This window comes from Nipponia nippon, unplaced genomic scaffold (genome assembly GCF_047370975.1).
Source record: "Nipponia nippon isolate SJK-2023a ecotype South Korea unplaced genomic scaffold, ASM4737097v1 scaffold_6, whole genome shotgun sequence".
NCBI lineage: Eukaryota > Metazoa > Chordata > Aves > Pelecaniformes > Threskiornithidae > Nipponia > Nipponia nippon.
In genome coordinates, this window is record NW_028262380.1 from 7,972,083 (window position 1) to 7,987,593 (window position 15,511).

General features: G+C 37.9%; 1 protein-coding gene across 4 annotated transcripts in view; it reads right to left on the reverse strand.

Moving 5' to 3' along the window:
* Window positions 1-15,511, reverse strand: part of CTBP1 (C-terminal binding protein 1) — a 253,787-nt gene that overhangs the window by 195,802 nt on the left and 42,474 nt on the right. For 3 of the 4 annotated variants that reach the window (XM_087735798.1, XM_087735797.1, XM_087735796.1), the window contains exon 2: window positions 336-496. In XM_087735798.1, the coding sequence (XP_087591924.1) occupies window positions 336-393 (58 nt within the window). In that variant the 5' untranslated portion in view covers window positions 394-496. Of the gene's footprint in view, window positions 1-335; window positions 497-15,511 lie in introns of those variants that run through there. The other variant, XM_087735803.1, reaches the window with a different exon arrangement.

The following is a 15,511-nucleotide window of genomic DNA, read 5'->3' on the forward strand; positions in this document are numbered from 1 at the left end:
AGACCCTGGAGAACACTATGTAATCATCTTATCCTTTTGTGATTGTTATTTTATATAAAACCACAATCTTTCACAACATTTGGGTAGGATGTTGTAAAATACTAAGTTGAAAGCAAACTGTAGAATAGTACAGAGTTCACACACTAGTTGCTTTTATTTGTCTAGATTTGTTTTCACCCCAAACCAGCATATGTGCACAGTTAATATAATCCTGACAGGAACGGCAACTCAATTAAAAATACACTGACCGTCCAAAAGAAAAGAGTTTCAGTCTCCAGAAATATCAGTAATCCATGAAATTGACACAGTTAACATCAGAAATTGAAATGTCTAACCTTCAAATATGCGATCCAAACGTTGCCGCTTCACTTTGTGTTTGTCCATTAGAGACATAAGAGTGGAAGCTCAAAGAACGTCTCCACACAGCTTGGTGATGGTCTTCCCAAGCCAGCCACAAGTCAGAAATGCTTACTGTCTTTTAGAAACTTAATTTCACCTGTGAACAGAAAGAGAAACTGCTTCAACTTCAAAATACAGACTTTTTTTTTTTCCCCTCCTCTTTCCAGAAAGATGATCTATATGTAATTTAAACAATTAAGAAAAAACACAAAGTTCTTAAATCACATTAGGTAACCTGGTATTTCACAACAAACTGTCTTCTAAACACGTAAAGACACAAGCACGCAGCACAGCTCAAACAAGCCAGTGTAAGAAATGCTCCAAGACAGCTGCTGTTTTCTGCCTTTTGACTCTCAAATACTTTTTCCCCCTTCCACTGAACACACAGCCGGCTAAGGGAGACATCTTGGGCAGGCACAGGTACATGCTTCCCGTAAAACGCCAGAAATGTGGTCACCTGGAATGAAACAGTAAAGCCATACATACACTTTTGCATCCTAATGCTTGCAGCCATCGAGAAAATACTCTTTTCATTCTTAACTTTCAAGCTTTTGATGATAAAGTAAACCAGAGTTTGATACTTGGAAGTTGAAGGAAACAATTCAAGGGGCCTTAGACCTGAGGAAATGCATCACGGTGACAATACAGAACGCCAACACCTATATCAACCAAATGGCATTTAAAGCAGGTTTATGCATGACTAGGCAAGCTCTTTGGCAGCAAATACGACTAAGCACTTTTTGGATACCGTGCAGCTGGGCAAGACAGCATAAGGGTACTGCAACAAGCAGCCTGCATTTTGAGCCAAACCACTGAGAAGCACGAAGGGGGGATGGGGAGAGAGAGATGAAAAATCCCTTAACAAGAATCTAATCGAAGAGGTAAATTATAAAATGCACACAAGCAAGTGGACAGGGTAAAACCAAGTAGACAGATCCTCTAAAAAGCAAAAATCAGAGCATCACTTTTATTCTCCTTTAAATATCTCAATACACTCCGAGAACCAAACTCGGGGAACGCTGTATTACAAGCACAGTGCACATTAACATGAGCCAAATAATCCAGTTCCCTCTTTCTTTTTATTCCTGCCCAACAGCTTTCAACATCAGTGGAGAGCGTTAAATGGCCTTACAAGTGACTGAACCTAGGAATCGGCTTGTTTCTTTCTAGAGGCAAAACTCTTCTAAAACCAAACACAGGCACATTTCATCAACATGTTATGAAGATTCATGCACGCCAAGTGAAATGATAAAGAAAAATATTTTGAATATCAAGAACTGCACATTTGCATCAAAATAGGTATCCTTGCCAGCACTACCCTGCTTGGTGCATTTGGCCTTGTAACCAAGTTCCTTTCTTTGTGTGCATTTTCATTTAAAAAAAGGAGTTAATGTGCAATATTCATCATGCTTTTAACACTTCATTCAGCCTCCTCCTCTTCACTTTCCCTCCACACCTTTTTTCTTTGTCCTCAACTTCCAGATTCTTCTGCTGTTTTGCATAACGTCTGATTCCAGCTGAATATAACGTCCCATCATGAATGGGAGAAGAAAGATTGATGAAGAACGTAGAAGCCCAGTTTTTTTTCTCTTTAAAAACCAAAAATAATCTTGCCATTTTAGAAATTTTCTATTTAATTTCTCAACATTGATTATTCTTACAAAATACAACATTCTTCAGTATTGAATGTGGCTCTGGTATAGGACTGCACAAGCATTACATCAAATCTAACATGCATTTTAAAACCTTAAAGTTAGCTATATAGCCACCTGCCTCTCCTTAAGCCCAAACCCCGAACTTGTGTAGAGGATCAGTCCTAAACTAGTCTTTAATTTATTTACTTATCACTTCTGTTTTATAATCTACTTCCTTCAATGGTCACATAGAAAAATTTAGAGGATAAGAAACAGAAACCAGAATATAATGAACATTTTAAATACTAGTCTTGGTTTAAATTTTTATAGCTTATTTAATTTCCTGTCTTGTAGAAACATATATGCCTGCTGGCCTCCTTGTGCTGTTTTGTTTATTCATTCAGCAAAAGATTTTTCCACTGTAGTCATTCTACATACAAAGCTGGATGACAGCTGTAAAAAAACAGACCATCTGTAACTATTGACCTACCACTGAAAGTGTCACCAGATGTTTTCTGTCTGTCTACAGCCGCTTCAAAGCGTACCGTATAAATCAAGTAGTTTTTTCTACAAGAAAAAATATTGGTTTGAAATCATTTTTATTCAGTCAGTTGTCATAAGTTTCAAAAAAAAATTTTTTTTGAGAAAAAAAATTAAATTAACATGTTAACACAGTTCTAAATTTAACCCTCATACAGTTTTATTATACTTCATGTGCTAACACAAGAGAAGAAGATATGGGAAGCATTTCCCAGCAAAACAAAAGCCTTATAATTATGGGAGCACTAGTTACTGCAATTACTAAACCACAACATGAATAATTGTTTCTGAGAAATTCACTAAAAATACAAGGACACTGCCTAATGAATTAAAAATCAGAACACAAAATACCAAAGAGTATTTAAGAACAGATTTCTGTAGTTCAATATTTAAAGATAAAATGAGAATCCAAGCCATTTAAGAATATATACTGCTTACGATACGTCATGTATTAGCTACAAAGCCATCTGAGATACCACCAAAGTACAGAACTCTTCTGAGCAGTACAAATTTTAGATTAAAATATAGTGTTGAAAATAATTAAGAGTTTTTTCTTTCAGTTAAGCAGATGATTCCTTTGTTTGAAAATCTTTTTAAAGAGAATATGCATCTGGGTATTGCAACCTGGAGCATTTAGCTCTTTCTTGGGAAAGGAAGAACTTTACTCTTTCTGAGACTTCAAGATAAAAGGAAAAGGGAATCTCCAACATTTTTATAAGAGGGTAAGCAAATCCTACAGGCTAAAACAGGAATGCTAAGTAAATAAGTTAACTGTGATTTCAGTTTTCAAAGCAGATAACACTGGTAATGGAGTAAAGAAAGGATAAACATAAGTTACGAGTGAAAGATTTGAAGCAAGGCCCATTCAAAACCCACGATCTTCTCTCCAGAGAAAAGGAAGGAAACTAAGAAATGAAAATTTCTAAAAGGCAAACCAGTAGGCTAATTATACACATACTTGTAGGTTGAGACAAACTCCAAATTGCTAGGGAAGAACTCCCATCAAACCCGAAAGGTTGCAGCGTGCAGGGCAGGACCATTCCCTTTGCATCAGCCTAATGGGAGAATTTTGTGTGGATCAGATCATCTTTCTACTAAATTTGAACAGGTGGGGAAAGCCTACCAGAAAAATTGCAAAGTGTATCATGAGTAACCTCTGACTAGTTAGCCCACTCGCAGAAAGTTTCAGAGTATGAACTCTTCTGAGCACAGACTTTTACCTATACAGCTAGGAAGAGCAGAAGGCCGATTTCTACCTTTCTGCCTCGATGTCAGCTTCCATTGCATGAAACGATTTGTAGGCTGTCCCAAATCAGATTATGAAGCATAAGAAATCCAAAACAGTAATGAAATTCACAGCAGACTGATAGATCATTAACACATTGAGAATAAGGTCATGAAGTCTCACGTTACCCTTAGGAATCTTAATCTTCATTTAAGTTAACCATTCTAATATATGCTCTTTGGTCTGAAACTACATTGAGTTACTGAAATATTTTTTCTTTCTACTATCAACTTTCAGAAGGTATAAAACAAGGCTATCTTAAGAAAAAATGTAAATATTCCATTGCCATCAGTTTTTGATGATTTAAAGTCAATAAAATTTCTTTCCTTCCCACCCAAATTGCTAAGATTTCTATTTTCCATGACACCTCACAAGCCTCAAAATGACCATTCTGTAGAGCCCTGGAAGCAATAAGTAAAGATAATGAAAATGTTGTTCCTCTTGTTATAAATATTGTAATTATCATAAATAATTATACATTTTGCAGTAACTGCTTGTTTCAGATAGTAAACAGGTCATCTAGTCCAACCCTCCTGCCATGGATGCGCAGGGACATCTTACACTAGATCAGGTTGCTCAAAGCCTCATCCAACCTGGCCTTGAACACTTCCAATGATGGAGCATCCACAACTTCTCTGGGTGACAGTTGCAGTGTCTCACCACCCTTATCACAAAAAAATTTCTTCTTTATATCCAAATCAACCACACCTAAGATTTCATAGCAAAACAACAGTCCCAGTCATCGGTGAGCTGGATGGTATGCTCAGGGCAACTGGGGCTGCTCACCAAGCAGAAGCATGCCTTCTGCAATGACTGTTCTTGCAACTGTATGACCACCAATGTGAATACCTTACCTGTGAATTTCTTCACCTGAACAGGTGAGAAACAACACAGTTTGGGGGTTTTTTTTGTTTCTCTTCCCCTCACCCATTGATGTTTGAATATCTCTGCAGTGAAATGACCAGAAGGACTCACAGAATGCACACCAGCTTCAGGGCTGGATGTCAGATATTCCCAGCATCTGAGATACTCCGTGCCACAACTCGTTCCCCAGCTTGTGCAGCTAAAAGCAGAGCACCAGAGTACAAATGCAAACCATACACTCTGGAATTCTGAAATCCACTTTATGGACTTGACTCTTCCCAAAGCATGAAGCAGTAAGCTTTTCTGCAAACCCAACTCAATGCACAGCCCACAAATAAGAATTACTCACTCTACAACAATTATTGATGTTTCCTAGAAATTAAGTTTCAAGTTTCAGGTTTTCCCCTTTTTTGGGAAAGGACAGGCTATGACATACGCTGGAGACAACTTAGACTGCGAGAAAGCTTTTACTGAGAAATGGAAATGTATCTAAGTTTCAAAATGTTTCTCTAGTACAAAGCAACGTAGCTTGTGTTTGGCAAAAGAGAGGATAGTATCAAGTCGATAAACAGCAGAAAGTAAAATGACATTTAAAAATGCTAAGTCAGAGAAATTAGCTTTATGTTCAAATAAAAGCAAGGATGCATTTACATAATAAAAGAAGTCAACTTTCTGAGGCTATGGCAGGAGATGGGCTCTCACTCTGAGAAAGGGAAAAATAAAAGCTGATGATGTACCAGAGAAGCATTCTACTTTAAAAAGCTCTACAATTTGTAGTTGAACATTTCTAGTGTCAGTAGCAGCAATATTGGTTTTGTAAAAAACCAAAAATTTTAGATCAGAGGAATGGTGGTTCATAACAGAATTTAGGTGATACTTACGTCTCGCTGAAGCTACACAGTGTACTACACCTAAATGTAGAATATAACTCTAAGATTAACATCCGAACTCAATTTCCTTTTCTTTCTAAAGTTCAAAAGTATTATTCAGCAATACTTACCACTAGGGGTTTGAAAAATGCCCAATTAAGAATACAGAGGAACCTCAAAGAGGAGGATGAGAAAAAGAGGACAAGGACTTTTGTCAGCAAGTTTCTTCAAAATGCAGCAATAGCAAGAGTGCTACAACAACACTGGAACATCCCATTCCAAAGTTCTGCAGAACAGCATTTGTTCTTACATTTTATTTCATGCTGCTCTCCTTTTCTGGAGATACTGTGACTTATACTAAAAACTTCTGCAGTATAAAACTATCACATTACTTTCACTGTACTCAAAACTACTCTTGCAAAGATTTAAACTACATTTAAAATGTGTGGCCCAAAGAGCAGAACAAAAAGAGATTAATTGCCAGAAGGAAAAGTATTAGGTCAGACTTTCTGTGCAAAAATTGAAGTTATTCCATCTTGTCTTACAAAAATTAATACTGAATTAAGAAGAAAATATATAATTATATTTGCCTGTCAGACAATTTATCTTGCCATTAAGTGTGGTTAAGCCACTTTGCCTTACCATTAGATGTCAGTACAGTCTAAGAGAAACTGTACAGGGAGCTTCAAGATTAATAAATTCATCACAAAAGTGAACTGATTACTGAATTAGACGCCAAAAAATGTTAGATACTATTCAGAAAAGGACTAAAACCCCAAACTTATAATGGCATTACCTAAATCTAAGATGCACCCATCTCAAAAAAGATGGAGAACTAGAAAAAGTGCCAAGACAGGCAGCAAGTACAGTCCAAGACATGGAAGAGCCTGCTGAAAAAGGAGAAAAAGAAATGCACTGGTACTCCCCAGCCTGAAGAAGACATGACTGTGGGGAATACAACAAATGTATATAAAATATGCAAAAAATCTCAATTCAATTTCTAGGGAGCACACAGTGGAATAGTAAGCCAGCATATTAAAAACAACAGGAAGTTTTGTCATGGAGTATGTAATTAAATTGTAAAATCTGGTGTCACAGGTATCATGGATGCCAAAACTTTAAGTGGTTCTTAAAAGGAATTAGACAAGTTTATGGAAATCCCATCAGTGGTCACTGATAATAATTGCCACGATGCAAACCCAGGTCAGAAATCCATAAATGGATCCAGGTCAATGCCGAAGGCAAGAAAAATGTCAGTGCACGCTTGCTTTGTTCTCATACACAGCAATCGCTGCACCACGTTATGCTGACCAAATGTCCATTTAGCTCAGCATCCAACAGTTGCCGTGAAGGGAAATGCTTCATGAAGAGCAAGAGCAGAACAAACATGATACCTTCCTCAAGCATCCACTAGTGGCCACTCTTGGAGACAGGACAGATGGACCTGCAGGTCCTTCTGACATATGGGCACACCTTACATTCTTAGGAAATGCAGAGATATACTACAAAAATGGACTGATCCAGCCACGGAGAAAGCGAGGTCTACAGCTCAGAGGGATGCACAAAAAACAGCCTAAGACAAAATAAAACTGAAACAAATTAGTACGATTATGCCTAAAAGTTACTGCTCCAATTATCAAACTGACAGTCTCTCCAACACAGATCATAAGAGACACCTAGAAAATAATCCTAATTAAAAAACTGCCAGTGCCATAGACCGCACCACAGTACATGGTAAACTCTTCCAACAAGTGTCCTTTATTACTGGCTGGTTTTGCTTAATTGTCAGTTTAGCTTACACTTCCAGTCATCACATTTTTTTACAGCTTTGCCACGCTGATGTTCTTTGCACAGGTACCTCTTAGGTATCACCAAGCCGTGCCTTCATCTACTCGCAGAAGAGACCAAGCTCCTTGATACTCTCCTAAAAAGTCATGTTTCTGATCCTAGATCGTGTCCAAGCCTTGCATCCTTAAATTCAACAGCAAGTCACTAAAGTACCGGTCTGTGAGTGCTAGAACAAGACAAAGCCTTGCAGGAGCAGTTACATCAATGCCCAATGCAGAAGAACCTCCACCACTCTCCTTCACAGTCCTCGGATACATTCTGGGGCCACACCTAAGATGAAAAGACTTTGCACTTGGCTCAGCAGTTTATTCATCACCAGTGTAAACAAAGCTACTTCCTTTTAGGATGGGGATCTCTGCCCTGTGAGTACAGCCGACAGTCTCTCATTCTGTATTTATGACCTAAAATTTGAACACAATTTGATAGAGTACATCTTATCAAAGCAAACTTGATTGCTCTGCAGCACTTCCATCTCCTTTTTTTTTACCGCATCAGCAGTTTTTACTATATTTACCAGTGAAGGTTTTTTTTCTGTTGGTAAAAATGTTCAAAATAAGGCCAAGAATGCCCCTTGTTAGCATGCCATTAAAAACAAAGCTTATGAGTTTTTGACCTATTCTCCGCTGTTTTTTAATACTGTGGATAACTTTTTTTGTACTATTCTATTTTTTTGGTCTAATTACTTTAGTACCAAATAAAATGTCTTCCAAAATACAGTGTAATATTTCGATAATCATAAGCCCTTATTTTTCTGGCACAAGATTATAAAACGACCTTTTTGACAGGGAATACAGTGAAAGCAGTAGAAGAGGTTGTGACAGTAATTCCGTCATTATAAGCTTTTCTGAGAGATATTTGTCTTAATCATAAGGGTTTTTTCCAAAGCTTTTTTTTCTTAGTAGCATTCTCTCTCAATTTTAGATCTGTCCACAAGCCAAAAATTACTCACTACTGAAAACATATTACTGCAGATGTGCACGACCACAGACAGACGGGAAACACCTCTGCTAACTCAGATTTCTAGGTCACGAATAAAACTTCATTCAGAAGCTCAAACTATGATTAGAAAATTATTAAAGGCTACCTACCCAAGACACCTATATTTTAAGTAAAATTAAAAAGATATCCTTAGTGCCAGAAAACACTCACTCATTGAGCAATATTACAGCTATGCTTCTTGTCAAACAGTATTTCTAAAAACTTCATTTCAGGTATTCAGCACAAGCTTCTTCAGAAAGACAAGCCTCAGTCTTACTCATGAACAGATTTAAAGGAAATGAAAATGAAGAGACTGGTGTGGACCTTCTCAGATTATGAATCAGATTGACTCATGTTGAATTCCTGGCTTTGCCTCCTACTCTCAGACCTGAGACGCACAACCTGGTGGGCCCATTCTTCATTTCATCCTCTGCTGGTTCAGTCTAAAGCAACACACGCAGACATACCCCAGTGCACAGAGAGACTGCGATACCTACTGTTTTACAAAGTACTTTAAAACTCCCAAATGAAAGTCATTTTATAATGTCAAATAAGTGGGTTGTTAAATCAGTGTTAAAGTAATCACTTCTGTATTTTTTGAAGTCTGAAATGAAAGAAAATTACATTGAAAGAAGATCAATCACCACTCAATTTTTTTCTGAACAGGCTGAAGAGCTGAAAGCCTCCCTCCCTTTTGGAGAGTTGGATGCCAGAGACAGTAACTATGTAAATGAATGAAACAAAATCTTAGGGATTTTGAGAGCCAACAGCAGTGAAACTGAACTGCCTCTCCCGAAAATAATTCAAAACACAAGATTTTCATTATTTGAATCAGAAACTCAAAATTAATATATGTATTTAATATTTTAATGCACCTGTGAAAGCATAACAGGATGCAAAGAATTAGTCATCGCTCAGGACAATGAAGAGGCTAATGTCTCGGTTAATGAATTCCCTAAGAAAGGAAACAATTACTGGTGCATTTCATGAATCTCCATTGCTAGAAAGGATTCGAACCAGCAGGGAGAAGAAACTACTTTTAACCTTTTGTTGATTTATTGCCCCTTAACTTTTTTCTCCAAGAAAGACATAAACCCACATCAAAATGCCAGGCACACGGACTGCACGCGTACTCCGTATGTGAAACTGGTTCCTCTGTCACAGATCTCCTGCTATTACAAGTAGCCCATGGATGTCCAAAATCCTGTGCTTTACAGATTAAAACTACTGATTAAAATAACATATACTTGTTCCGTGGAAAAGAAAGAGTGGGGAAAAAGAAAGAAGCTATATTCTGAAAGTGGGTAAGAAATCATGCCGAAAGATATTTAGGTTAGAAAGTTAGTAAGGGCTAAGTACGTTTAGAAAAAGAACTGCGGGACCTGCGTTGGTTTTTTCTCTGCACCAAAAAGCCTACTCTGCTGTATATGTGCACACATGCTGCTGCAAGAAAGCACGTTAAGTACTGGGAAAACATTTTTGGGGATTGAATACTTTATGCTTGAACGGTAAACTGTTTGGGTAATATTTAAATATTATGATTGCACCTCATTTCTTCAAAACTGCTTTTATACCTAATGTGTATTTTAGTGAAATAACCTTATTCATATTAGGCAAATACAGTTCTTGGCCACATTTTTAGTTTGCCCATGTTAGTGCCCTGTGGCAGCAACAAACCATCAGCAGTATCAGAACAATAGGCTTGTTATACTGTTTACAAACCTTAAAACATAGACTTTTTTCATACAGAAAGCTAATAACTTGTATTTTCAAAATGTGCAGTACTACAGCACTATACTGGATACAACAGACATCCTTCATGTAAGGCATTTTTAAGACAGGTAAGTATAAATTCATCTTGGAATACTTTGTGTTAATTAGAATACACATTATAGACTTAAAGAATGGGCATTTAACTGTTTAACCAAGTAACTACTGCAGATATCATTTTTCCTCAATTACTAGGAAAAAAAAAAAAAAAAAAGACACTTTGCATGATTAGATGGCCAGAGACTGTTTCCAGTTATGCTCTGGTTGAAAAAAGAAAATACCAAGGATACAGTTTTGCTACTATAGCTCCTACCCTTAAGACTATGGCAACTCATTATAGTCAGAATAAAAGATACCTGGTCTGGGTGAACTGTTGCTTACTGAGGTGTCCTGGTAAAACTACATTTCTTTTAGTAGCACATAAATTACAAATGTATTTTTTAAAAATTGTACATAGCCATACATAAATTACGTGTGTATTTTTTTTTTAAATGCATTCCAAATGCTGAACCACTGCCTTCTCTGAGTTTAATGAGAGAAGACAATTGGCACCACCTAAAAATAGTAAAACGGTAAATATCACATGCATTTACTCTGCATTTCCCAGGAATGAACTTTAAAAAGATACTGAATTGTGCAAGTTACACATGATCATTAATAACATTTAGCAATAGCTTTTCTACATCTCTTCGACAATTCTGGTATCAGTAGAACCATAATCTGGTATGCAAATCTTTTAGACATTCGTGAGGTCAGAAAAGCTCAATTTGTTTAACAAGCAGGTATAGCTACATGAAGAATAAAAAAATTTTTTTTTCAAGTGTAACACTAAATATTGCCAAAATGTTTTCCCTCCTTACTGAGCAATAAAAACCTGTTGATAAGACAAGAGACCAAACAAGTGACAAGTTCATTTACTTTAAAAGTATTACCCTTTATGTTCTAGCTTAAGCCACCTTTGTCAAACTTTGCACCTTTAGCTACAATCCTGTAAACCATGGACTGGTTTGGGTTGGAAGGGACCTTTGAAGATCATCTACTTCCAATAGCACCGCCATGGGCAGGGACATCTTTCACTAGATCAAGTTGCTCAAAGCCCCATCCAACCTGATCTTGAACATTTCCAATGACGGGAATCCATGGATGCACATCCACAACACAACGTTACATTTTACAGATCAAAAATCAGCTTGCAAGTACTGTAAATTGTAGCTACGAAAAAGAAGCTGTTAGAATACTTACTTGGCAAAACAGAAAATACTACTAAACTCTATAAAAATACCTAAAAGTATAATTACCAGATTATTTCCCACTGTGGCTCCCTCACCACTGAGCTCCTGGAAACAGCTATCTAGCCTCGAAGGCATCACTGACCATCTTCACGCAATCACAACTTTCATACTCGACTAGAGAAATTGTTTAATTGGCAATTCTTTTCCCCACGTTTGGGTGTCAATCTACATCTCCCAACATGACATTTCATTAAGAAATTTCCAGCGAACTACTCTCCCATCTCAATCACAGTAATAGAGCATTTTTACACCTTGCTAAATTCTATAAGCAATCTCCATCACAATTGCAGGAATTGCTTATGTAGAAGATTAATGCTAGTGGCTAGGATATAGTATCCTTTAACGCAATTAAATGTGGGGAAACAAAGAACTAAAAGTACAATTAGATAGTCTCATGCATCTGAGACTGACTGACAGTTGTATATGATATATTATAACCAACACTAGCATACACCACTCATTTTCCAAATTGATTATGGTTTGTCTATATTCAGCATTTAAGCCCATCTGCTCTTTCTTTTACTCAGTAGTGGGAAGGTAGAAGAGAGAACTAAAGTCACTACAGGCTGCTTCATGATGGAGTTCTGCAAAATTTGCTTTTCAGAGAGATACAGGGGGTATAGCTTTTAAATTGGATTTTCCCCTCTTCTGTTCACATATAGTGGTGAGATGTAGTCTCTGTCAAGAGAAAGGACCTTAAAAATTTGGGAATCGTGTTCTTTATCGCTACATTCAAAAGTCACCTTCAAGAGCTCTCGAATATCACAGAGCAGCAGCTTGCTTGGTTTGAGATGCACTTCAATACAAAACAACTTTAACTGTAAAACAATTTTGAAATTTGCAGAAGAGGACAAACAGGCAATTATGTTTTCATGCACTGAAATCATTAAGTAGGCGTTAGAAATCCTAGAAACCTTCCTCATGCTCACATCAGGAGGCAAGATCCCTACATTATGTATACCACAAAGCTGGCATAGTAAGTCGGTCGAATAGCAACAAGCTATTTTGTTTTATTCCAAAAAGGTTTTAGTGCAACTGCATTCATCACAGTATCTCAGTATCTTTCTGCAATATAACTGATGTAACAATACTTTTTTACAGTTTATTCTCTCTCATATCTGGGAAGAGAGTTGTATGTGCAGCCTGCTATTTTTCGTTTCCTTATTTGAACATATATGCCGGTTTGTGTCTTGTTACAGAAGAAAGATCAAGCAAGAAGTGCACTTGGCAGCTGGTCTGGAAAGCGATAAGACCGTAATAGTCTTTAATGGAAATTCATTTCAGTCCTATGCTACACTAGGAAATAAAATTTCCAACCCATATTAACTTGAAGGTTAGCTCTTCTTGATGATCCTCTTACTGAAGAGGGCAGTTCTTATCTAAAAGTTTTAAACTATCTCAAGTTCATAACATTTTACATCTCGAAGATAAGGCCAAACCCCTGAATCTAATATACTCTCACAAACGAAGTAGAGACTTTTAGAAAGGATGTAAAATGACTGAAAGCTAGACAAAGTAGTTTGCATTTCCCAAGAAATGTGTTTCCTAGTTCTGAATGAGAGCCGAGGACATGAGACAAGAGAAGCAGCACTGCACATTATACCCAGCACCCAAGTCGCTAGTTCACATCCTCAAACTTTTTAACCAGTTATCAGGCAGATGACTATAACTGAAGAAAGAATTATTCCTCGCAGGACTCCTCATACAAGAAATGTGGTGGTGGTGGTGGCATACTGTGTCACTATATCCTGAATATACTTCAAGGAACTCTTGAACTGTTTTAGTGTATTGATCTCCTGTCAGAGAGAAGCATGACAACTCTTGCCTATGAGAATGCCACGCTGTCACCGAGAATGAGAGGAGACATCCACTTGCCACCCATCAGCAGGTCCCTCAGTACTACCCTATGCTGCCTTCCAAGGCACATTCTGCCATAACACTGACTTTTAAAAAGGTCTAGACAAAAATTTACATCAATTAAATGAACTTCCCATTGATTTCTGGTGTACTATGAGCTCCTCCAGTAATGTCAAATGAAAAAGAGTTGGCTGGAATCAGAGTACCTGGAGAAAAAAAAAAAAAAAAAAAAAAAAAAGAGTTTTGTAGTATTGCATTCAGAAGGAAAAACACAGACTTCTTCCATGAAAGACTGTCCTGGTTTCAGCTGGGATAAATTTTCTTCCTAGTAGCTGGCAGAGTGCTGTGTTTTGGATTTAGGATGAGAATAATGTGATAACACACTGACGTGTTAGTTGTTGCTAAGCAGTGTTTATACCAGTCACGGACTTTTCAGCTTCCCCTGCTCTGCCAGGCGCACAAGAAGCTGGGAGGGGGCACAGCCAGGACAGCCGACCCAGACTGGCCAAAGGACTATCCCATACCATATGGCGTCATACCCAGTATATAAACTGGGGCAGTTGGCCGGGGGACAGCAGTTGCCGCACAGGGACAGGCTGGGCATCGGTCAGCGGGTGGTGAGCAATTGCATTGTGCATCACTTCCTTTGTATATTCTTTCATCATCACTATTTTTCTCATCCTCTGCTGTCCTCTGCTGTCTTTATCTCAACCCATGGGTGTTCCTTTTTTTTTTTTTCCCCAGATTCTCTCCCCTATCCCCCTGGGGCAGAGGAGGGTGAGCGAGCGGCTGTATGGTGCTCAGTTGACAACTGGGGTTAAACCACAACAAAGACTCACTGGGCTACTTTTGATTAGCAGTAGTCCAAGTTGTTAATAACTCTTCTGCAGGTCAACAACTCCAAATATACTACTCATAAAGGGTGTTTGTCAGACACTCTGCAGGGATCACTGTGCAAAAAACTGCTCTTGGAATCTGCTTTCATGGCTCGGGAACCCTAGTATTTCACATTTTCCTTATTTTCAGAGCTTCACGATACTTGCTGTCCTCTTCTCCTCACTACAACTTCTTCACCTCCTCCTCAAGATGACTCCTGAACTCTCCACAGGCTTTTGCTTACTCCTCCTTGCTCCTTCACGGTTTTTAGCTCCATTACTGGGAATACAAAGCTCCTAAACCCAGCAGACTGCTTGGATTACCTGCTCAGTTCTCTGTAAGGAGAGGCAAGAACTGAGTGAAACTCTGGTTCTCCTTTTAAATATGGGAGCCTGTATGGAAGTGATTCAGAACTGGTTACCGACTGCCTCTTCTCCTTCACTTTCATAGCGTTAGCATCTCCACTAAAATACTTGGAACTGTTTCAAAGCTTAGTATTAAAACCTAAATAGGCAGACGATATTGTCCTGTCTTCAGAAAACAAAGGAGACAAAAACCAAAAGCGGCTTCTCTAAATACCAAATTCAAAAGCTTCAGAGGAGACAATCCCAATGCTCCTTCTGAAAAACACTAGGAGATGCTAGTATTACACTTTTACTAAGAAACAAGATATTCTCCTCCCCAGTCTGTGTAGTAATTAATTGTAATGCTCTACAGGAAGAAGGAAAAAATTACTTTCTAACTCTGAAAATTTATTCTACATTGCATGAAGTGCTGAACCATTCTGTGGGGAGGAGAATATCTGCCAGGCCTTTTTACAGAGATGTCCGAGCTCCCTAACCCCAACTTTCATGAACTGTCATTTGGGCCACAATAATCTGAGCAACTCAAATACATAAGAGGTCAACAGCCACCAGACCAAGCGTGAAGAGCATTGTAACAGGAATCCATGGCTGAAGAGAAGTTGTGGCAACTTTACTAAACTGTATCTGGAGTACGGTTAGAACTGCAGCAACGCCAAAAAAATCCTGTAAGAGATCTCCTGACTCAAAAAAAAGAACTTTAAATAAAACACAAAAACATCAGAAGAGGCTTAGTCCTCAAAGCCTTTCACTGAAATACTCTGCTTTTTAGTTGAGCTGCTGAAAACTCATGCAATTCCAGCTTTGCCTCCCCAAAAGTAAGGAATAAACGATATATTGTTCTACCATTTGCTAATGGATTTAGTCTGCAAAATTGTAGAGCACTATTTTAGCATGTCTGTGCAATTATGAAATAATTTCACAAATAATCTCACAA